Below are 22,408 nucleotides of genomic sequence, written 5' to 3'. Positions count from 1 at the left end.
CTTTTATATCCTGCATTTCATGGGAGGCATGAACAGACAGATAGTTTCCCATCTTGGGTGAACCATTCTTACTAAGTACTCTCCCAAAGTGCACAGCAGTCAAATTAAGCTTTAGGTTAACGTTTTGGAATGCTCTCCTCTTGCCAACTCATTACAAGTGATATGGCAAAGCAAACTATTGCCTTCTGCTATTCCAGATATTTACAGAGATTTATTACATTTCAGCTAATAAGCTTACCTTCCTAATAGCATGCAGCCCACCCTGCCTTATGGCTTGACTTGTCTCTGCTCATAACTTCAGCAGAGAATTAAAGGCCAGAAGTAAAGCTGGCTTTTAAACCTGTCTGGGTGGAGCTGTTTGGGGGTCCCTGTGTTGTGGATGGGAACATCCATCATTTTGGAGCCTGAACTCACTCATTACCTAGAGCAGCTCTGCACTGCCCCTCAGGCTGGTACTGATCCCTCTCTGTGGACAGATGGTGGTGGGAGAGGGGGGTGATGCCTGGGCACACCTCAGTGTGCTGCAGGGCCATATGGGCACTCAGGTTTTAGAGAAACCTGTGCATGCAGTACAGCTGGCTGCTACCACACCTGTCTAATAGAGTTGTTGAAAGACTGTATAAATTCATGCTGAGCTGTGGCGATTATCTCTGTCAGCTGCTCTTGTGTCAGAAACAATTGTTTTAAATGCTGCATGTGTGTCCTAAGTGCCCAGCCTATGTCTGTCTTTTGGAAAGTGCCCTCTTCTTTCCTTCGTTACTGCTTGCATTGCATCTGAGACATACAACTGAGACATACAGTGTCTTGCCCCTAAAGATAGAATTTTTTTGGTTTCATTGTCATGCCATAAATATTTTCTGCTCCCTTAAAATCTGAGTGTAAAGAGAGCTGCAAGTGCGGGTACATCCTACCAGCATGCTGGGGGTAGAGAGCAGACTCCGGGGAAGATGAGATGCTCCAGCAGGAAGCTTTTGGGCTGTGGTGCTTCTCTGGAAAGTCTCTCATCCTCACAGCAGCCAGCAGTGCAGTGCTTCTCGTGTGCTTGTTACAGCTGGGCTGGAATTCTGGCTGTGTTGGGTCTCAGGCACTTTGGGCACGATTGCCTGTGCAGCCTGGCAGTGAGGATGGCCCTCGGTGCCAGCCCTCTGTGGATTTGCCTTCACAGGGCCTCAGCTCTTTGGCTCCCTCCATAACAATGAGGCTTTTGGCAGGGAGAACCCTAATGCGGGTTGTGGTGTCAGGTGCAGGTGGTTGTATGAGGGTGGTGACATCAAGAGGCCATGCAGCCTGGCAGGTTTTAAGAAGAAAGAGAAGAGACTTTTCTAGAGGTCGACACCAAAACTGGGGCTGTGGCAAAGCGTGTGCCAGGAGCTGGATGATCCAGCTGACCTGCCACAGCGTTGGTGATCGATCACAACCACTGTTCATGAGCTGTGGACACCCAGGAGTCACCGTGCTGGCTGCGAGAAGGAAGAAAAAATAATACGGAAACATCTCAAATTAATAGCCAGGCTTTCTGGTGAGCAGATTCAGAGAGGAGGAGATGAGATGGAAGAATCTTCCTGAGAACATTCCTGTGTACATTCACCTGCAGGAAGCATCTTCACTCTTCTGGGTCAGGCTAGACTTGTTCAAAGAGCACCTTTTGTTCTAACCCTGTTTTAAGTTTTGTTTTAAATCTTGTTCAGTTGTATTTTACTTCTTCTCTCAGAACTTTCCCTGAGATTTTTAGGTTTTGGCAATTTTGAAGTTGTACCCTGTGTAGGAGGAGGGCTTCCTGACCAGAGACAGAGCTTGATAAGGCCCTCCTTAGATGGATCATGCTCCACAGGAGCACAGGAAAGCTGTAAGAAGCCCATGGAGCAGAGGCATGAAGGCTAGAGAATCCTGAGGAGTTCTGTTTCTTTAAGACTATCACCTACTCGCAGTGATTGAATAGCAATCACTTTGCCACTGCAGAAATGTAGAACATCTCGAAACAAGCACACATGTCATGTTAGTTTTTGTATTTCTTTGTATTTCAAGAGGAAGAAACTGCTGCCACAAACTGAATGTTTGCCAGGCTTTTAATGCACTTGTGTTATAAGTGCTGTTTTTCTGCACAAAATTTCCCCATTTTTTCTAAACATGAGCCATGATACTTGTTGAAATATTTTTTTAAGGAACCAAGTGAGCTGTTGGTTCATGCTAAGAGAAAAATAAACATCTTGACACATGATCCTCACTGGTTTTGTCTAGTGTTACACCAGGTGAGACAGGGGGATTGAGCTGTTCTTCTGTTGCTGCAGGAACTTGAGCAGTTTATAAGCAGCCGAGAAAAAAAAAAAAACAACAACAAAACGCAGGCCACATCCTGCCACTCTTAATTCAGTGCCTTGAAGAAGATTGAGATGGACTGCCTCACTTCTCTCTTCTTGGAGTTCTGCTGCTGAGAGTGCCCAGGGACAGCCCTGTGACTGGCTCTTGATGCACCCACAGTTCATCCCCACTGGCTCTGGAGCCCCTGGCAGTGCTGCAGTCCCTGCCAGTCTGCTGGCAACTGGGTTTCCCCTGGACAAACCCACTCAGCATCCTCAGCAGCCAAAGCTGCTTTCTCCTGTCTCCATGAGGAACATCTCGGGGGGTGGAAGAGCAGAGGAACTTCTTGGAGAGGCAGGAGGTGGAGAGGAGAAGGTGGGAGAGTTGTGGAAGGATGCTCAAGGGGATTTGTGGAACAGTTTGGGAAGGGTAGATGCTGTAACATTTGAGGGGACAGAAACAGCTCACTGGGTGGAAAGAGACAACGAGGAGGATGTGGCAGGTGTGTGATGGAAGAGGGAGGCAACTCAGACATGAGAGGAAACTTTGAGGATTAGTAGGTCCTTTCTGCCTTAGGTACTATGAGCACCAAACTGTGCAAGTTCATAGCATTTTGCAAAGCTGCAAGAATTATATGACACCAAAAATTTTCAGAAAAGTAAGTAAAGATGGAAGGACTTGCTTGAAAGAAAATTACAAATACAAGACTGTATTGCAGTTGTCCTTTTGTGCTGGAAGGTATTAATGAAAAGCACTGGTTTGACATTGGGTCCTCGTACCACAAAGATGCCTGGAAGCCCTCCCAGCCCATGGCTGCTGCTTTAGAAATGGGGAATTTAGAGTAGCAAAAATTCCTGCTGCAGTTTTGGGAGGCCAGTTTACACCAACCTCCTTAGAAATGAGGTAAAAGGAGCAGCAAACAAACTGTGTTGGAATTTGATTTTTCAAAGCATCAGATTAAAAAGAAAAAAAGAATCTGCCCTACAAAAATTTGTTTTCACTGGATTTCTAATCTAATTGTGAACTGAGGTGTGGTTGTCATTAGGGAAGTGACTGTGTAACTTAATTGACATTTCTGCATCCTCTGTGTTTGTGACTCATAGATGCTGGCTTGAGTCATCTGCACTGCCTGGCTGGAGGGAGCCCAAGGCTGTGCTGGGAGAGAAAAAGACAGGACTTTTCTTGTGGAATGAATGAAAGATGTTGGGAAGCTGAGACGATTCCTTTTCTTTATTTTAAGGGAGAGATTGATGTGACCTCTCTCACCAAAATACTTTGTGTTGGCTAGAAAAGAGGAAAAGGCTGGAAATCTCTGCTGCATCTTAGGCAAGCTTAGCTGGAGCAATTAAATTAAACCTCTGCAAAATGCTGGAGTTCCAGATGTCCATCTGAGCTGTTCCTTTTCATCTTTTGCATTTTGCCCAGGAAATTTTCCTGTTTAGCCGTCAGACTTCATTACTTTATTTTCTATGGGGAAAAAAAAAAAAAAGAAAATTTTAAAAAAGCTAGAGATATTTTTTTCTCACTTGCACAATTTTGTACCCAATTCAAGCCAGGAGCAGAAGAAAATGAGAGCTAACTTCCATTTGTGGTTTCACAGTTTTGAGTTTAGCCTCTCCAAATGTGTGAAGCTGTACATCAAGGAGTGGGTGTTGTAAGATGATCTGGCTGTAATGCTTGTTATATTTTTTCATTACACCATTTCATTTTCCTCCCTACTTAGGTCAAAATGGTTATTTTTACCTAAAAGCTGTAAATTGAGCAAATTGCGAAAACTCTTAAGAGACCCAACTCTTTTTTTTTTTTTCTTTTTGCCCCCTTTTTTATTATTTTTTTTTAACTCAGAGGATGAGAACCGTTTATACCTGATGGCAGTTTTTATAAAATAGCCTCCATCCTGATAAAATGTTACCCCCTGGTGTGTCATTTTTCCAGCTGAACTGCTGGTAGGATTGAGAGATCTTGCACACTGCTGCTTAAATAAATAGACTACATGCTCTATGAAGAAATCATATTATTTTCTCAAAGGAGAACAAGTAGGCTCAGTGCACTGAAATTGCTTTAAATAAACTTGCAGCTACTGTAGCCCTTTTTTGCGCAGCTGCAGATGGTAAAGTCTATCAATCAAACTTTCCCAGCTTTGAGAAGCTGCCACTGAAGCTGCCTCTCCTCTGTGTTGCAATTACATTTTTGTCTTTTACTGAACTTTGTATCCGAGATATTCTGTTGCTCTAATCAGATTGTGCTTTTGGGCTGAACATCTCTTCTGTTTTTCCTTGGATATATGTGTATTAAGATCTTCCAGGAATTTGTTAATTGAATGTGCTATTCACTTGCAGTAAATTGGCTGCATTTATGCAAGAATGCTTTAGGGAAATTAATTAATTTAGCAATGGAATAAGTCAAAGTTTGGGCTAAGGAGTGCCTTACAACATGAAAGGAGAATACATTGTCTGTTGTTTCTTACTGTGCTGCTGGTTGCAAATCTAGTGACAGTGAATGGAGGAAATGCTGTGGAGGGGGAGCTGCAGAGTCTTCCTCAGCCCGGAGCTCCAATCAGCCACTGCCAGCAGGTTCCAATGCACGATCAATGCACCTCTCTGCTGACAAAGGAACTCAGTGTGCACAGAGCACTCTGAGCTGAGTTATTAAGCAGACTTAACTCTACCTCGGAGTTTCATGGTCTTGCCTTCTTTTTTTTTTTTTTTGATACAGTCTCTTGTGTCAGGACGTTGCACCAGCACACAGATTCTGCTCAGTGTTCTGTGCTAGCCAGTGCTTTGCTCTTTTTATGACACTGGTGTTTCAGACAACTTGTGGTGTAAAAGAGACTATTTGTGCTCCTTGTGTTTTCAAGCATCCCTATGGGCCATAATGAAAGGGGAAATTGCTAATCTGTAACCTGCTTCGTCCCATCCTAGTCCCAGGATGTCTGCAACCAACCCAGGTGCAGAAGCAGCAGGTACAAAGCGATTCAGAGGCTGAGTTCAGGGCTTTGAGGTGCAGTGGTTGCAAACAGCTTCGTTGCACTCAACCAAAGACGAGGGACAGGCAGAACACCTGACCCCAAAGTCAGTTCAATAGCTTTTAAAACCATTGTGGACTTCAAAAAAGTAAAGGAAAAAGTGCAGCTTCCTCTTTGGCACAGCTAGTTAATATCCTGCTAGTAGATATCCTCCAAAGCTGCAGTGAAATATGAAGTTAATACATCACTAGCAAACTTTCAGTCAGAATGATGTGTTATTCAAAGTGGAATTAGCTAGAAGGATCAATGCACACCCATTACTCTATTTAAAATAATCATTGGAAGACTCACTAATTTTTTTTTCTCTTCTCTTCAAATAACATAGTGAATGAGACATTTAGAAACACCCCCTCCTCCAGCATATGCACCTCTATGACTTCAGTATATTTTCATTCATAACAGGATTATTAATACCTGAAGGCCAAAACCCAAATTTAACTCAACAGAGGCTTACCTTCAAATCCCTAAACCTGAAACCAGTTACCGTAGGCAAAGACAAAATCAGCTCCAATGCACATTTGTTTAAAAAAATCAAAGGTCGTGGCAGTATCTGTGTGAAATAGTGCATGTGCCACTGTAAGGTTCAGTGTCACATCTTGCCTGGGTACCTGTTATTCTCTCTGGTTTTACACATGAGTAGAAAATTGAAGTAGTAAGGGGGCTGTTTCCATTTCTTGTTTTCCCTTACAAATATATTCTGCAGGATACTTACTTTGGGCAGTCCATTCATTACACAGCAAATGCCTTCTGCCTCCCTGCTCACCTCTGTCAGGCTGCAGGCTTTTGGCCAGATTTGTCCTTTTGCATCAGCTCAGATGGGAGATGTGCAATTATAGCTTATATGGGGGAGATGGAAGAAAATATCATCTGTGGAGGAGCAGGAATATATCATTCTTGGATCATTTAGTGCTTGTGAAGGTGAAAAGCTTAGAGCACCAAATCTAGCTTATCATTATGTCGGGAGCTCTGTAGGCATTTTCTTGGCTTCACAGATAGCTCGGTGTGCTATTGTGTCAACCAGGATCCCTTCTCACCCAGCAGTTCCCCTGGAAAGCTCCAGATAAATATTTCCTACTTTATTTCAAAGCAAAGCACATGTAAACTTTTCATATCTGTTCATCCACATTCCAGATCCGGCTGAAATCTTACACTTCCTTTTATTCAGTAATGTTTAAGAAACGAAATATTTATCCACAATCAGATTTTACAATGTGGACTTCAAAAGGGAGAGAAGCAAGAGGTGGGACAATGGAGTTAGTGCAGAGCAGAAGGGCGTGGACACAAAGTCAGCATCCTTTCCAAGTGCTGCAGACTGATGCAGGTTAAAGCATCGTTGTTCAGAAGGATTAGGAGTAGGGCCTGCCCAAGCTGATAGCTAGCCCTGAAAGTATTTGGCCCTGAAGACATGCATTTGAAGAGTTTCAAAGGCAATATCCATAGTGCTTTCCCTTTAGTGAGAAAAGAATGTTTCTTTTGATGGCTATTATCTCGGATTCTTTAAATCCTGTTGCTGTGATGTTAAAGTACATACTGTGTGGTGCAGTGTTGCATTCATGAGATTCTTCTTATTTCTGTTCTAAACCACTGAAAATCAGGTCCTTTCCCATAGAGATTGGGGGACTGGCACCTGTCCAACATCACTGAGCTGCTAGAAGAATAAATTGTTTAACCATGTTGATTGTCCTGAAACCCTACAGGACAATTTAATCTCTGCAGCCTAGTTAATTCATAATAGTTTTCTTTTTCTTCCTAGTTGTTTGCACAGAGTGCTTGGAGCTTAGGTTTTTGGCTGGCCAGTTGTATATCTTAACTGCAGGCTGTATGGGAGCTGAAGGCGCACGGCTGGGGGAATATTACCCCTGACTCTCACTGTTGTAATTGAAAGTAGAGTTTGACACATTGGCATCTTTCTGTGTCAGCCATTGTCACTGGCTTCAGCTGCCACGGTTAAGTATGTAGTCATTCATCCTTGGCAGACAGCGTCCTTTGCAGCAGGAGAGGATGGTCTCTGGATGTTAATGCTCAGCACTCTGGGAGCAGCTGGCTATATCGAATTCAAGGCATGCAGATTTTCTTGGCCATTTTACTTAGCAGATGGGTAAGGCTTGATAGATTGAAGATTTAGTTTCCGAGTCAAGGGCCAAATGTTGCAGTGGGAGAGAAAAGTAAATTATATCACTATTCAGAGGGGAAAGGCTCAGGTACTGTATCACAAAATTGTTGCCATTCATTTTCCTCTACCTTTCACAAAATGCATGTCATTTCACCTTTCAATATAGCCGACTGTGGCATTCTCCTTCACTTTGAGAAGCTTTGCTATACTGTCTGTGAGCCCATTTAATGAGCTTGAAAGCAGTTGCTGCAAATTTATGACAGTTTAATGTCTAAATGCCAGGTATTTTTTAAGGTGGAAATGAAAGAGAAATTTATATTTTATATCAACCCAAAGAGGTGAGTTTTCTTCAGTTCTTTTTTCCCCACACCTTTCTCTTCCACACGACATCTATTTAAACATATTTTTAAAAGGAAAGTAAATCCTTACTCCTGGTCTGTTCAAATGATCAATATTCCCCTACTTCTCACAAGGTAGCTGGTGCCAGTGATCAATAGAGAGCCTTGTGGCACTCCCTCCAGACCTCCTTGGTTGGTGGGAGGATAATCTGAGTTTCAGGGAGGCTGCCTGGAGCTTTGGGCAGTGGGGAGTGTCTGGTCCTTTGGACAGGGTTCTTAGAGTTAAGGTCTGATGTTGCTGTATGGCCTCTCTAAGTGCTTCAGTGTATATTTGGGGGTTTCCCTGGTTTTATTTGTTACTGTTTCTAAAATAAGCATGGGAAGATCAGTATTTTTGCCTGAGATCTTTTTTTCAGCTTTATACAACTGTTTCCAGCAGAAAGATAGGTCATGGATTACTTACATGTCTTTAGCATATGGCTTTAATTATACAGCATGTGGTATAAATTTTAACACTTTACAAGTCTGCTGAGTTTTGATAAATCAGGGTCTTCAGAAGGTTCTGAGTTTGTCCTATGAAATAATCAGAAGAACAGAGAGCTTTGGCTGCTTTACAGTGAGTGATGGAGAATGAGAACAGGTTGGTGTTTTTAACTCATGAGCACATGCTGAGCTCAGTACAGCTGCACACAGGGCTAGTACCTTGCCCAGTAAAGTCTGGTTTTACTTGCTGTGGCTTGGTGGCTGGACTGGCATGGTCAGCCTGGCTGAGGTGCTCTGGTCTGTCCTCTGGTCACATTCCTGCTCTGCTCAGTCACTGAAACTCCTCTTTGGAGTATTAACCATGAGAAGGGGCTGAGCTCCCTGGCCTGCAAGGGTACAGCAGTGGAAACAGCACTTCCAAGCACAGGGATAGCACATTGTGCTGCTGAGAGGCATTATCACTGCTGTCAATAGAGTTCATGGCTGATCAGCCTTGCTCACTGAAGAAGGAATAATTTCTCAGGCCCTGCATCAGATGCAGGAGCTGTAAGTAAATCTATCCTGTCTGGACTATGGTTTCCACCATGACTTCATGTGAAGAACATAATCTGCTTTATGACTGTAGAATGAGGTCACTTGTGCTTTGCCTTTTCCCCTATTGCAAATGTTTGTCTTGTTTCATTGCATGAACATCAAGCCATTCTTTCTATTCAGAATGGCGTGTGCACCAGGTATTGAAGTCACCCAAGGGATACAATAAACAAGAGATTTTGCTTCTTCATGTCATGTTCATCCCATATTTACCCTATGGTGAGAGCTCTGTTAGCACAGGAAACTGCTTAATGATATCTCTGTGTTTGTTTTTCCATTGTGCTTAGCATGATAGTTACCTATTTATTTCTGCTGAAGAGGATTACAGGCATTTTTCAATTATAAATGATGCACGCAAGCATTATTTAATCTGTTTACTGCAGACCTATAGAGTGTTAGTCAGTTTTGAGCAAAAACATCTTGTACAGGAAACAACATTTGTAGTAGTGGTACTGTGGGTATTTTAGGGCAATTTCAGGATGCTTTTCCATCTGTCTGTTAATACTCACTCTGCAGCATTGTAGGCTTGTGTTTGTGCCTGGAATCCCTGTGGCTTAAGAAATTTGTCATTCTTGGTGTTTCTCTGGCAAGGTCTTGAAGGAGTAGGGGGGAATCTCATGGCTCTGCACTCACAGGGAAAGAAAAGCTTTGCCCAGCTTAGGCAGACGTGTGTTGGGTGAAACCAAAGTGCCCAGACCCAGTTAGAGATGTGTGATCTTTCTCTAATTCTCCAAGGTATCAGCAGAAATGTGGAATGTAAGGTCAATTTGAATAATTCATTGCAGTTTTCCTTCAGGATATGTTCATAAGGAAATAAAAAATACATGGTCGGAACACATACAACAAGGAAAGTTAAAAACAGTTTGTAGGAGGATATAAGCTCAAGCCTCCTGATATGGAATAATAAAGCAGGTCAGAAGGACACTTCTTATTCTGGAGATTTTTTTTCCTTTTTTTTTTTTCTCCCTTCCTTTCTTTTAAGTATCAGCTGTTATCAGAGACAGGATTCTTGTATGGGTGAATCTCTGATCTCAACCAGCACGGTAGCTGCAGGCCAGTTAAACCAGAGATGTGCAGCAATAGGAATAGAACTTGACTTTTTGGATTTCAGAAACCTGATTTCCTCTGTGAACACAGGCAGAAATAGGCTACAAAGAAGTGGGGAAAAAAAAGAGTGAGATGAAATTCAAGGTGGGGTTTTGGGGTTTTTTAAGAATTTGAAGAAGAAAAAGATGAAAGAAAACTTTTGTGCTGAAGACTGAACCCTTCCACAGAATGAGAAAACTTCTGGTCACTTTTCTAATGGTCTTGCCAAGATCCTGAAACAGTTGTAACAGTTGTACTGAAGTGTGAGAGAACTGTGTGTGAATGTAAGGTAAGAAGAAGGAAAGCATCTGGAAGGAAAATAAAGCTACACCCCGTGCAGGGCTGAACTGACATCTCTGCAAGTGGTACTTGTTTGAATATGATTTTTAAAGAAACATGAGATCCTGGTCCCCATACCCCTGGAGAAAACAAGATTACAGATGCATGGAGCATTTGCCTTCCAGCCTCCCCAGAAATCCTGTGCCTGTTGGTTTTGTGCTGTTGAAGAACACAGCACATTTGCAGAATGTGCTATCAAAGAGGCTGCATGGCCGGATCTATACAGCCACACCACCTCAGATTAAAGGGGCGCTGCCAGGGCTGAGGTTAAGGATTGATCTGCTTTGACACAAAATCCCAAAAGGAAGAGCTGTAACCTTTATGATCCTTTCTGTCTATTTGCTTTTTTCAAACTGATTGCAGCTGTCACCAGAAATAAAACCAAAGTAAACGAAATAAAACTCTTTACCACTTATGGTTAGGCAGCAATAAATAAAACATTGCTTAAGTCTAGAGCAGGATTTTCTTATATTCTTGTACTTAAATGCTGGTAGCATTTTAATGACTTTTTTTTTCCATGTTGTCCATGGTTGGAGAAACCTGGATAAATGGAAAAGATGCAGGAATGTGTCTCACAACAAGCTCTGTATTTTTAGTGTTTCTTTTTGATTTGTCAGATGTCAGACAGAACCTACAAAGTGGGTAATTGGGTCCATTGTCCTGTGATTATTATTTATACAGGATCCAAAGTGTACAGAGCACCCCTTTGAGCATATAAAAGTTCATGCTTCAAAGAGTTTGCAGCCTTCAGGGTAATGGTGTTATGTCCAGTAACATCTGAGCTGTATATATTTCAAAGCTGCTTTTGCTGCTTTGATAATTTTATTGCATTTCTTGCCCTAGATGATCATTGCAAGTTCTGGAGTACTGTGATGAGGAGAGGATTTTCAATTTCCATTTACAGCACCAAACCATTTTATCTCAAGAGAAGTGTCCTGAACACAGCAGAGTAGTTCATAGGGCAAATAAATGGAAAACAGAAAAGTGGCTTGTTGTGGCTGAGAAGATAATGAGGTTTCTAAGATTTTTAATTAGTTATAGGGAAGAAGGACAAGATGAGAGGTGCTTGTGCCTGTGAAACTTGGGCTGTGGATTCCAATTTTCTTGTCAGGCTATTAAAATTTGTGATATTTTTCCGCACATTTTTTGGATGTGCTGTGGTCAATGATGTCCTCCTCCTAGGAACAGCTCCAAGCTGGTTCTGCCCTTCACAGATCAGTGTGTTCCCTGCTGGCCACAAGGTCCTTTCTCAGGTTTTTTCTTCTTTTGTCTCCACTCCTTTCCAAATACATTAATACACAGACATAATGTGATTAAACTCTGTTTTTCCTCATGACATTGAGGTCATCAGCAGGCAGTAAAATACAGAGCAGCTCTTTTGCATCTGATGTGTTTCCCATTAGGAGCTGTCCATCCAGAAATTATCAACACTGCTCAGGTTCTGAAGCTGACTGGTGGGGAAAAAAAAAAAGGAAGGATGTACCCCATGAATAAGATATATGGCAGTATTTATCTCCCAAAAGTAAATTGGCAAGTATCTTAAATAATGGAACATGTTCACTGAAATTGTGAGTTATTCCTACAATAATAGGAGAGGAAAAAGGTTAAAAAAAAATGCATTATTGATTGTAAATTCCTTGGCTGTGTGCAAGTAAGTGACTGAAATGATGGGTTTAATTTGGAAGTCATGGAGCTCCACAGGGTTAATTCTTCCTGCTGCCTTTCCCTTCTCTCTCTCATGCTGGATCTCACTTTTGTGGAGGATATGGGCAATTTCTAAGTGATAGAAGGGATGTTGCAGGTTTTGGTCTGGCAGTGCAGGCAATTACACTGTCAAGAACTGATGATTTTTTTCTAGATCCTCTCACAGAGCTTTTTTGCCTTTCCTTTGTCCCACTGACTCTAAATTAAATAAATTTAAAAATGTGAATAGCAATGAGATGCCAAGGCCCAACTCCATTAGGGCTGAAAGGGGTCCAGCTTCCCTGACTGCAGTGGCAGCACCGGATTTATGGCCGTGTTGGTAAGGAATGAACTGGTCTGAGATGACTTCTGTTTATCACAGCAGTTCTTCTCTATGAAAGCAGGAGTAGATGGAGGAAAATCAGCTCTGTGTTTTTAGGCTTTGCAGGGTTGATAATGTGGTTAATGTTTTAAGGAATGCAGAGGACACCTTTTTTAAATTCAAACTTCCTCACTTTATTTTGTGACACCATGTACCTTTGGCATTTGATGAAGATCCGTTGTAAATGTGAGAACTAAGCAGCTTGTTATGTAACATCCTTTTTTTTTCTTGTTAGAAGAATAAACTGAAACTGTTCTGCTTAATGCCAGAGTAGATGTAACCAATCCTGTATCCTTTGCATGTAGGTCAGTCAGAGGGACAATTCAGCACTGGATCCCATTATCCATGGGTTGAAGGGCGTTGTACATCACGGTAAGTAGCTGCTTAAACTTTCTACTGGTTGGGAAGGGGAGAGGGGCACAAATATTGTCCTCAAGGGATCAGGTCACCCCTGGAAGGACACAGTGAACCTACACATTCCTCATTCACCGATGTTTAAGGGCATCACTGCCATTATTTGATTGGTAAAGATCAGAGTCATTTGTTACCTGAGAATGGTTTGGGGTGAACAGTAAACAATTTGTTTCTTTTCAGTCAGTGCTCCAGAATGCATAAGTTATCAATCACAGCCTGCTGCAATCTATCATTTGTATTAGAACTTCGAAGGCAGCCTGGATACTGCACTCTGTTATTTATCTTCTGTTTGCTCTAAAAATACACCTCTCTGAAGTTTCTATTTGTTAATAAATTATTTGTCTTTCAAATTTAGGGAACTGATAATGAAACAGAAAATTAACTATCTATGAAAATTAATTAAACTTTGCAGCAGATGAACATCTTTCTAATGCTGGCATAAATACGATCATTCAGCTGTTCTGATGCATATACCTATTATCCTTGAACTTATAGCAGGTACTGAAATAAATATTAATATATTTTATACTTTTATAACCAATCTTTTACTTGGGAATTTTCCTGAAGCCTTACCAGAGGTAATGCATCATCAGCAATGACATCAAGATGCTCTGGTTCCCAAAGTACTCTTGTCAGGTTTTAAAATAATGATTTGTAAAGTTTTAATAATCTCATTGTAATTCAAAAGGCATCTGCTGGAATGGTGCTCAGTGCAATAATAAATCTCTGTTCCATCTATAGTGCTGTGATAAAACATCTTTGCACCTTTTCTGAGGATTGTCTTTAGACATTAGCTAGTGCTGTAGAGCTTTACAGACACTTTTTTTTTCCCTTGACTGCAAACCTAAAACTAGTTGACAGTGTTAGATTAAAACAAATAGGATTTTGGATTAATTGTTCTCCTTTCAGAATCATTTAACTTTGCAACTGGGAAGGCAAATAAATCCAAACACAGTGAAAAATGGGTTAAATGATAACATGACATAAAGCCCTTCATTAAGAGAATTTTCCTTAGGTTTTGCTGCTTATAAATTGCAGTGTTCTGCCGTGAAATAAAAACAACACACTGAGCTGAAAAACTGGTGTGGTTTTCCACAAAAATAGAAGTTATTACCTCGCTGCCGCTGGGTAACAGAACAGGGCAGCAAAAGCAAAGCTGGGATGCGTTAGGCTGCAAGGTTTTTTCAATGTCTGTGTAATTTGACACTGCAGCCAAGCTGCCATTTAACTGGACTGGGATCTCTTTTTAGTTTTGTTTTTTACCTGCTCTCTATTCCAAGACTCCCAAGCCCCTGCAAGCACACAGTGTTTTAGCCACCTCATCAGGATTTTCTGCTCCCTGTCTTGCTCCTCGCAGACAAAACAGCCACTCATGGATAATCACACCAGTGTCTCCTAAGAGGATTATTCTGTTCCCAAAGTTAATTGTTTGGGTAGGATGTGACTGGTCCCGAGGCTGTGATTCCCTGACCACAAAATGATCACTCCATCTCCGTGCTGTCTTACCCACAGCAAAAGCTGGGTGGATAAAAGGCGTTTATTTTTGTTTTGCACACAATGCACAGAAGTCTGCTAGTGTTTCAAGTAAAGGAAATCACTTGATATATTTCAATAGCTTGTTTCCTTTTCAAAACATTAAGGAAGAAAAAGAGGAAAATCATGCTTTCCTTCCTGTTTCAAAGGCCCTGATTAAAGGCCTTTTCTAAGGCTCTTTTGCTGCTTAGAGTAAAGGAATTTCCTCCTGCAAAGAGCTGTTGAAAGAGATCATTCTCTTTAACTTAAACATTGATAGAACACTTCAGTGAAGAATTCTCATATCATATCTCTCTTTTAATGTTATTATATAAAATAATAGTAAAGATGTGAAGGTTTTATTCCAGATTCTCACTTTTTTTTTTCTTGATGTGATTTACTTACATCTTGCATGAGCACAATTTTATGAATTTATCTGAAAAGCTTCCTGAAGGAAAGATTCATTATCTGAAATGCCTTCCATTTGTCTGTGTTCAGCTGGGACCCTAAGGCAACATGGACTTTTTGGCTCAAATACAGTGGAAAACTCTTGTGGCTTTTGAATAGAGTGGTTGGATCAAGCAGGAATCCAACAAAAGAAGGCAAAATTGAAGCTTTAAATTTCTTTGCATTTTATTACATTTCCATTACCACGTTGGTTTTAGGTGGTTGTCACAATACAGAGGCACATACATATAAAGTAAAGAATTAAGAATTCATACAAATGTTGAGGTTTTCTTGTCCCTCTCCCTCCATCTGGCAGAGCACTCATTCAGTTTTCAGCATGGGAATGGCCACCCACACAAACCCTCATCATCCTCACTTTGTCATTTACTAGAAGGCCTGGTCCTGTATGGGGACTTCACTCTGCACCACACTGTGCAGGGCTGGCCTGTCCCCATAGTGGTGACAGATCTGGTAACACTCAGGTGGATAGAGAGATGGTACTCGTGAATGGTGAGCTGGAGGGGGGTAATTTTTTTGTATCCTTTTTCTTTTTTTTTTTTTTTCTGTGAAGTTCTTGTATTCTTATATTGCCCTTCCAGAGTATGCAAAGATTTCCAAAGTCAGAAGTACTTTCTGTAGAACTGAAAGCAATTTTTGCTTGATATTTCATCAGGGATTTGAATTACTTACTAATTTGATGGAACATAAATAATTGTGCCCTTCACAGTGTCACCAGCTTAGTAACAATGATAGAGAAACATACACATAAAAATCAATACAGGCTTAGTTGCTACTTAGTTGATTTTGTTTCCTCATCTCCAGGCATAATTTTGTAGAATCTTAATGGCCACATTAAACTTAATTTTACATGAGCAACCATATAAAGTTTCTTAGCTGGAAGGGAAACCATGGTGTACCAAACTGCCCAGTGATGTCTGGGTCTATGATGCTGCTTTGGGGTTTGCCCATGTTCTTCCTGCTGAACAGGACATTCCCACAGCTCTCCCCTGCTCCTGCCTCTGCCCTCCAAGAGCAGCACAGGAATGCTGTGGAGGCTTTTACAGGAGCTGTCAAATGCTCAATGCTGATTTTAAAATTGTGTTTGGTTTTGTGCTCTGCCAAGGATTTGTCACGCCTCCCGCCAGCCAGGTGCCTGCTCTTCTCACTCCTGCTTCCCCTGCCCCAGGGCACGTGGGGAGCGTGTCTGCCATGAGCCCAGGCAGCACTGACAGCTGGGAGTGGGCAGCCCTCCCTGGGGACGGGATGGGCTCCAAGCAGGTGGGGTTTGGATTTTCTGGGGCTGGCTTGCCAGTGTTGTTCAGCTCTGATTGCTGGGGGTCTTTCTTAGCTCCTCTGCAAATGCCTTTGTGATCGTGAACGCTGGTGGGAAGGGTCCTTCAGCAGTGCTGCTCCTGGTGGGACAGATGGTGCCTGCTGTTCACTGAGGTTGGATCATAGGTAAAAAAGTCACTGGTGCCTGGCTGTGAGTGCAGCACACCTGGGGCAGCCTTGGTGCTGCACTTCTGACCCTTCTGCCCGCTTTGCTGCTGGTGTGCTCAGCTGGATGCCCTGCCCTGAGCCCCTCTCTCCTCCTCATCCTTCTTTGTGATGCTGAGGATAGCAGGGCAGGAAGGAGCTGCTCTTGTGCAAGGCTGAGGGGGCTGCTGAGGCCTCAGAGGGAATGATTGTGCCCTTGTGGGAACAGGGGACTGTGAAACACCAGGTTGTGTTATACAGTTGATTTGCATTAAAATAGCTATGAAAGCTTTTGCCTGCCACACGTTCCAGCAAGGCCTCAGAGGAGCACGTGGCAGGATGGAGCTATTGCACAGAAACATTGCTTTTCCCACCTTTGCTGTCTTTGGTTTGCCCTTTTTGGTACTGTTTTGTATGTAAGCCTCTTAGAGAAGCCTTTTCCTTGTTTTTGCCAGCTGCCTGGAAGCATTAAAATGACCCTTCTTCCCTGATGTCAGTCCTGGGGCAGCACCCAGTGCTGGAGGCTGTGTGACATTCACCTTTTCCCAGCCTGGCACGGGTGCTCTGCACAGGACCACAGTCCTGTTTGACTGTGCAGGCAAAGTGTTCCCAGAGGGGACAGCAGCCCACACCACCCCAGGCCCCTGGAAAAGATTTCAAGGTGATGGAAACCATGTTTTTGTCCCTCTGTCCTGTTCTCTGTGGCTGTCATCAAGAATCTACACTGATCAGCAGAAAATTATTAGAGCACAAATAAATTACCACAGCAGAAAAGGCTCAATGTCACAAAAATGGGGCTCTTATTCCCTTCCTTGTCAAAAGAGAGCTCTGAAAATCAAAGTGCTACCAGATCAAAAGCTGAGGTACAAAGTGAATCAATGGCATCTGTTGCTTGTTTGTGAGCATGAGGTGGGGTGAGGGGAGGAAAGGAACCTTTGTTTATTTAAAAGAGAGATTGGAAAAAAGTCTTAAAAAGCTGTAATTGTAACCCAGCATGGAGCAGAGTGTAGTCTTGGATCTCCCTTGAGATGGACCAGAAGTGGTGAGGCAAGTGATTACTAAAATTTCTAGTCTTGCTGGGGAGAACTCACCAAAATACAGTGGAAACAACTGTTTTAATAATGAAAAAGGATAGAGAATAAATATGTTGCATATCTCTCCAGTTGTCCTAGGTGAAAAATCAGTGAATAACCTGTTAAAATAAATCAGCACTAAGAAAGAAGCAATCTAGATGGTGTTAGTTACCCTGTGGATCTATCACACCAGAAGGCATAATAACAAGAAAACACCATTAGCACCGTGACACATTTTTTCTTTTGTTTTGAACTTCAACCGTAACACCGCCTGACAAGCTGTTTGCCAATACCGTGGGGTTGTGGAGAAGAAGGGTGGGGGAGAGGGGTGAAGCTGAGATGTGATACTGTGGGACCTCGTCTTTGAAAGTAAAACTTTGAAGAAAGCAGCAGCTCAATTTGGAACAAGGAAGGGCCATCAAAGGGAGAGCAGCACCATGCGTTAAGCAGAGAACGAAATGTGGAGGAGCATTTCTTTCTCCTCGGGGATGAGCTGGATATATTCTTTTGTTTTCTGATCTGTTCTTGTGTTCACAGTCAGAGTAGCCCTGTGAAAGGGGCCAGGACAGGATTGCTGTGGAGCAAAGGGGAGGAGGAAGGAAGTGGGAAATGAAGATGAGAGCAGAGGTGATAAGTTCACACCTTTATATAGGGCAGCTCTGTGCATAGCTGCAGGGGTCTGCATCACTGAAAGGAATAAATGGTGGAAGTGTTGGAAATCTCTGGTCCTTCACCTGTCTGCTCTGCAGAAAGCAGTGCTGGTCACGGCTGAGGAAAGACCTGCAAGCTGACAGAGAATTAATACATTGCACAGAAAAACTAATTCAAACTAACAAAAAGGATTGCACTTATAAAAGTTAAGAATTAAAGCTGATGCTGAATGTGAACAAATCATCTGCTGCAGGGAGTAGGAGTTGGGTACTGTGCTGGTGGGTTTTTGGGGATGTTGGCTGCGAAATGAGGGGTACAGAAGTCTGAGAATGTGTGGTTTTGCTCTGGCTCTGCTGGAGCAATGTGAACAATCCATGTTCCTCTGGGCACTTCTGCTTCACTTCAGCATCTGCCAGGGTCCAGCTTTTTCCAGGGATCCTCCTCCCCTCTAAACTTTGTCATAGCTTCTTTTTCCTCCTGTTGCTGGTGCTTATTCTGTATTTCTTAGTTTCCCTGCCTGTCCAACCTCATGTACCTCTGCCTCAGGTTGATTTTTGTGAAACCTGGTGAAGTCTCATCCTGGTTTAAAATGCCAACTGCTGCTCTGCATCAGCACTGCTTAAGCATGAAAGGTTCAGAATAACATTTTCCTTCTTTAAAGAGTTAAGACCTCTTCTCTGCAGCTAAACCTTTTCCTCCTAAGCTGCTCTAAGAAAGGGAGTGATAAAAATTAAGCCTGAGACCAACACATAGCATGGAAAGGGTTTTTTGTGAATAAGAGACTTGCCTCTTTTATTCCTTCCTCCTGGTTTTTTTGTACCTCTCACTGGTTGCCTCAGATTAAATTAGTCTGCAGGACTGTGTTATTATCTCACTCCCCCCCTCCCTGCCATGCTGTGCTTTCTGTGTCCTTACAGCTCCTTACATTGCTCAGCAGAGGCTCTTTTTGAAAAAAAAAGAAACTAAATAAAAGTGAGAAAAATAATTGCACAATAAATGACAAGAATTACCCTGAGTACAGAGGACTGTCAGACACTGCTCTTCCTGCAGGATTTACGCAGCAAGCACTCATCTGATGATCCTTTCACTTAAAGTAATATATAACATTTGTAATCTCATCTTTAAAATCACCCCCATGAGTCTGGTCCTTGGCTGTGCTTTGCTGCCTGCTTTATCTGGGAAGTTCTGGCTCAGTGGGTGTGCGACATGATGTCCTTTTGATTATTTTTGTGTGTTTGCTTTTTAAAAGTTTCAATGCAGAAGCTTTAGAATGTCTTGGCTCGTTGTGAAAATGAAATTGGCAATAATGTTGTTTCACAAATTTGGGAGACTTTCAAAGCTCTTCATATTGGTATTGCAGACTTCAGTTATTCACAGTGTAGCTGGGTACCTATCAGGCACTGTACATATGTTAATTTTGGAGATAAGCTCATTTTAAGATACTGTTTTCAATGCAGCCAAGTTCCTGTTTTCTTACAGAAAATCATGATGAAAGTCCCAAAGCATTCCATGAGATATAAATGGACTTGGCATATAGTTATTTGCTTGTGATGTCCAATCCAAGTTCCTGTTAGATTTGAAAGAGTTTTGATCACAGATAGTTGAGTGCTGTTTACCTGCATATCTCAAGAAGCCTCTTACTCTAGTGATTTGGTTAAAATTCAGGTTTATCTTTATCCAGGGATTTACAGACTGTATTTTAGCAAGTCAGTCCTTGAAGGCAAAATGTGCAACTGATGACTCTTTCAATATAATATTTGTTGGCACCAGCTAGTGAAAACTGCAGTAGTTGGTGGAGATCCACTGCTGGTATCTGATTTAAGATCCGATTTTTTCCTCTGCTCAGTAAACTATTGTGCACAATTTAGTATTAGTTCAGCCTAAAGACTTCATTAGCGGTGATGCCTGGACAAAGAGTGTAAATAGGTCAGGCTTTTAAAGCATGTCTGCAGGTGCTCTGCCTTTGGGTCTGGTTGAAAAGAAAATGGCCTTTTGTCTATGCAAAATGCTGGGGAGAGTTCTCAGCCCAAACAAAGAATATGCTGGGTGTGACTTTTGACGTTGCTGTTGAGAGAGACAAGACCAAGAGGCAGATGTGAATGTTGTATCAGAAGGTCAAATATGTTACCAGCTGGCTCAGTTAATTGTTTTTTGTGAATGTAAGAGCTGAAATACAATATTGTCCTTTCACACTGTGGAACACTCAATATTTTAAAAGCCACATTCATTGTCTTAATGGTCAACAATGAATCTGTGGTGTTGGCTATTTTTACCTTTGAGGTATTAGAGTGCACATGTTTTTCTGAGCCTTGGTGCTGTGAACAAAGCATTTCTGTTTGTTACCTGTGCATAAAACTGCATTAGTGGGGTGATGTTTTGGGTACTGCTCTTTGGGAGCACTGGTGGCAGCAGCAGGTTATTGTTCTTTCCCAGGGGATTGCTCTGTGTTTCAAGGGCCTGTCTTCAGGGGCAGGATCTCTGGGGCTCTGCTTTCCTGGTTGTTTATATTTCTATTTGAGTGCTCAGGTGCTGAGATGGGAGGAGGACAAGGAGCAGCAGAAGAGAGCATTGCAGGGCTCTGGTTTGTGTGTGAGAGGAGTAGGTGGCTCATGGGTCACTTTTGCAGCATTGATTGCAGTGATTCGCAGGTGTTTGCAGGTGAAGACATTTGCTTTGCTTTTATTGGTTTTGTCTGCCAGTTATTTCCTAGTACCTGTCAGCAAACGCTGTCTCATCAATCGTGTAGTTTCCAGCCTTTTTCACTTTCCTCCTCCTAGAAGCTCCTCACTCCCCTCAGTCTGTTCCCAGCCCCCTGGACACACTTCATGCCCATCCCAGGCACTGTAAATGGGAAACAGGAGCTGGTAATAAAAGACAGTGAGGAAAGGTTTGTTATTATTTCCAACCTTGTTCTTTTTCATTTAGTAGGAACTATACATATATATATATACACACGCATGCATGTGTATGTATATGTATATATAAAAAATATTTCTATGATAATCAGTGCATGCTCTTGCTTAGCCTGGAAATTATTCTCCTTACAGTTTTACCAACAGCAATAACCGACTTAATGCTGAAATCTTTAAAATTATATGACTTCAAAATGCCATTTTCAAAACTGTCTCAAGCTCTTAGGAACTTTAATTTCATGGCATTTACTGTTTCAATATTCTCTTGACGGATATGGCAGGCATGCACTGGAGTTTCCAAGTCCCTTTTTCTTTAAGCTTCATGTGAAGATCTTTGTGACTCCGATTTCTAAAACTCTGCACCATGCATCTAGATGGCAAGTGATACGAAAGAATGATATGTTTTCAAAAGTGTTACTTTATTAAAGCATAATCAATTGATTATCATCGATTTTAGTAGTCATTTTAATCCAATTATATGTATTTTTCATTTTAATCTTTGGCATTCATTAATGAAAACTTAGAGCATTGCTTGTAGCCATGAAAAATTAGATCGAGTACACCCTGCCCTACTTAAACTGTGTATTAGCAAAGCTGCTTTTTCCTTGAGAAATACTCCTTTTCACAGCTGACTATGACTTCCCAAGTGCTTAGGAAAAAACCCTCCCTAATTGATAACCAAAAATTAATCAGTCGGATACTTCCAGTTTGCATTCAAATAAGGTATTTCTCTGTCTAAATAAGCTTCCTTTACTTGATTATTCATATTGTAGTTCAAAATGTTTAAAAATGAAAGACAGAGTTGGATGAAATGTAGACTACTTAATACAGTGTGTATTTAATATAAAAGTTATGCATTATTCATTTTTGCAATTTGAATAACTTTGAATTTAGCATCCCTGTTCTTCATCTTTTCCTTTGATGAACAATTAATTATTAAAATATAATATTGTCAGCATATGGCACAAAAATCCTTGAAAGTGTAAAATGAGCTTCCTTCTCCTGCAATCCTTTGATAAAGGGATACCATATTTGTGGTTTTGCACAGAGCATCTGAAGTGATTCCATCATTGTAATTAAAAGGTTACAAAAGTTAGAAAGAGTTAAATGTTTAATTTTAACTGCAACATTTTTTCTTAAATTAGAGAGGAATTCACTTTTCAAAGTGTGCCTCTGCCTCCCAGCTCTTTCATGTGTAGTCATTGCTGTTAATGCAGGGGATGTTGGTGTATTCAGTGCTCTTTGGGATTCACTGTGGCCCACTGTGGGCTGAGTGCTGATATAGAGAGACAGCTCTGAAACAGAAACCCAGTGTCAAGGTTTGTGTACTGCATTTGGAAATCAAGTCCTGTGACTGAGTTTCTAGTTTTTCTAACCAAGTTTTTCTGCATAAAAATGAGCCAATCAAATTAAACGCGACCTTTTGCTGTGATTATGACTTCTTGATTAGAATCTTTTTGGCCAATCACATATATTTTAGTATTTACTATTTAAGCACCCTTTTTCTCACAGAGGTATGCTATGACACAGAATAAATGTGGATCTTTATTTATTTATTTCTTTTTTTGGAGATGCAGATGTGGTC

General features: G+C 41.6%; 1 protein-coding gene across 1 annotated transcript in view; it reads left to right on the top strand.

The window, feature by feature from the left end:
* PTPRG (protein tyrosine phosphatase receptor type G) overlaps positions 1 to 22,408 on the top strand; it is a 394,663-nt gene that overhangs the window by 270,710 nt on the left and 101,545 nt on the right. The window contains exon 6 of the mRNA XM_063411184.1: positions 12,644 to 12,710. Within this exon, the coding sequence (XP_063267254.1) occupies positions 12,644 to 12,710 (67 nt within the window). The remainder of the gene's footprint in view (positions 1 to 12,643; positions 12,711 to 22,408) is intronic.

This window comes from Prinia subflava, chromosome 14 (assembly GCF_021018805.1).
Source record: "Prinia subflava isolate CZ2003 ecotype Zambia chromosome 14, Cam_Psub_1.2, whole genome shotgun sequence".
NCBI lineage: Eukaryota > Metazoa > Chordata > Aves > Passeriformes > Cisticolidae > Prinia > Prinia subflava.
Note: the sequence above shows the minus strand (reverse complement) of the source record. Positions and strands in the feature narration are given on the sequence as shown.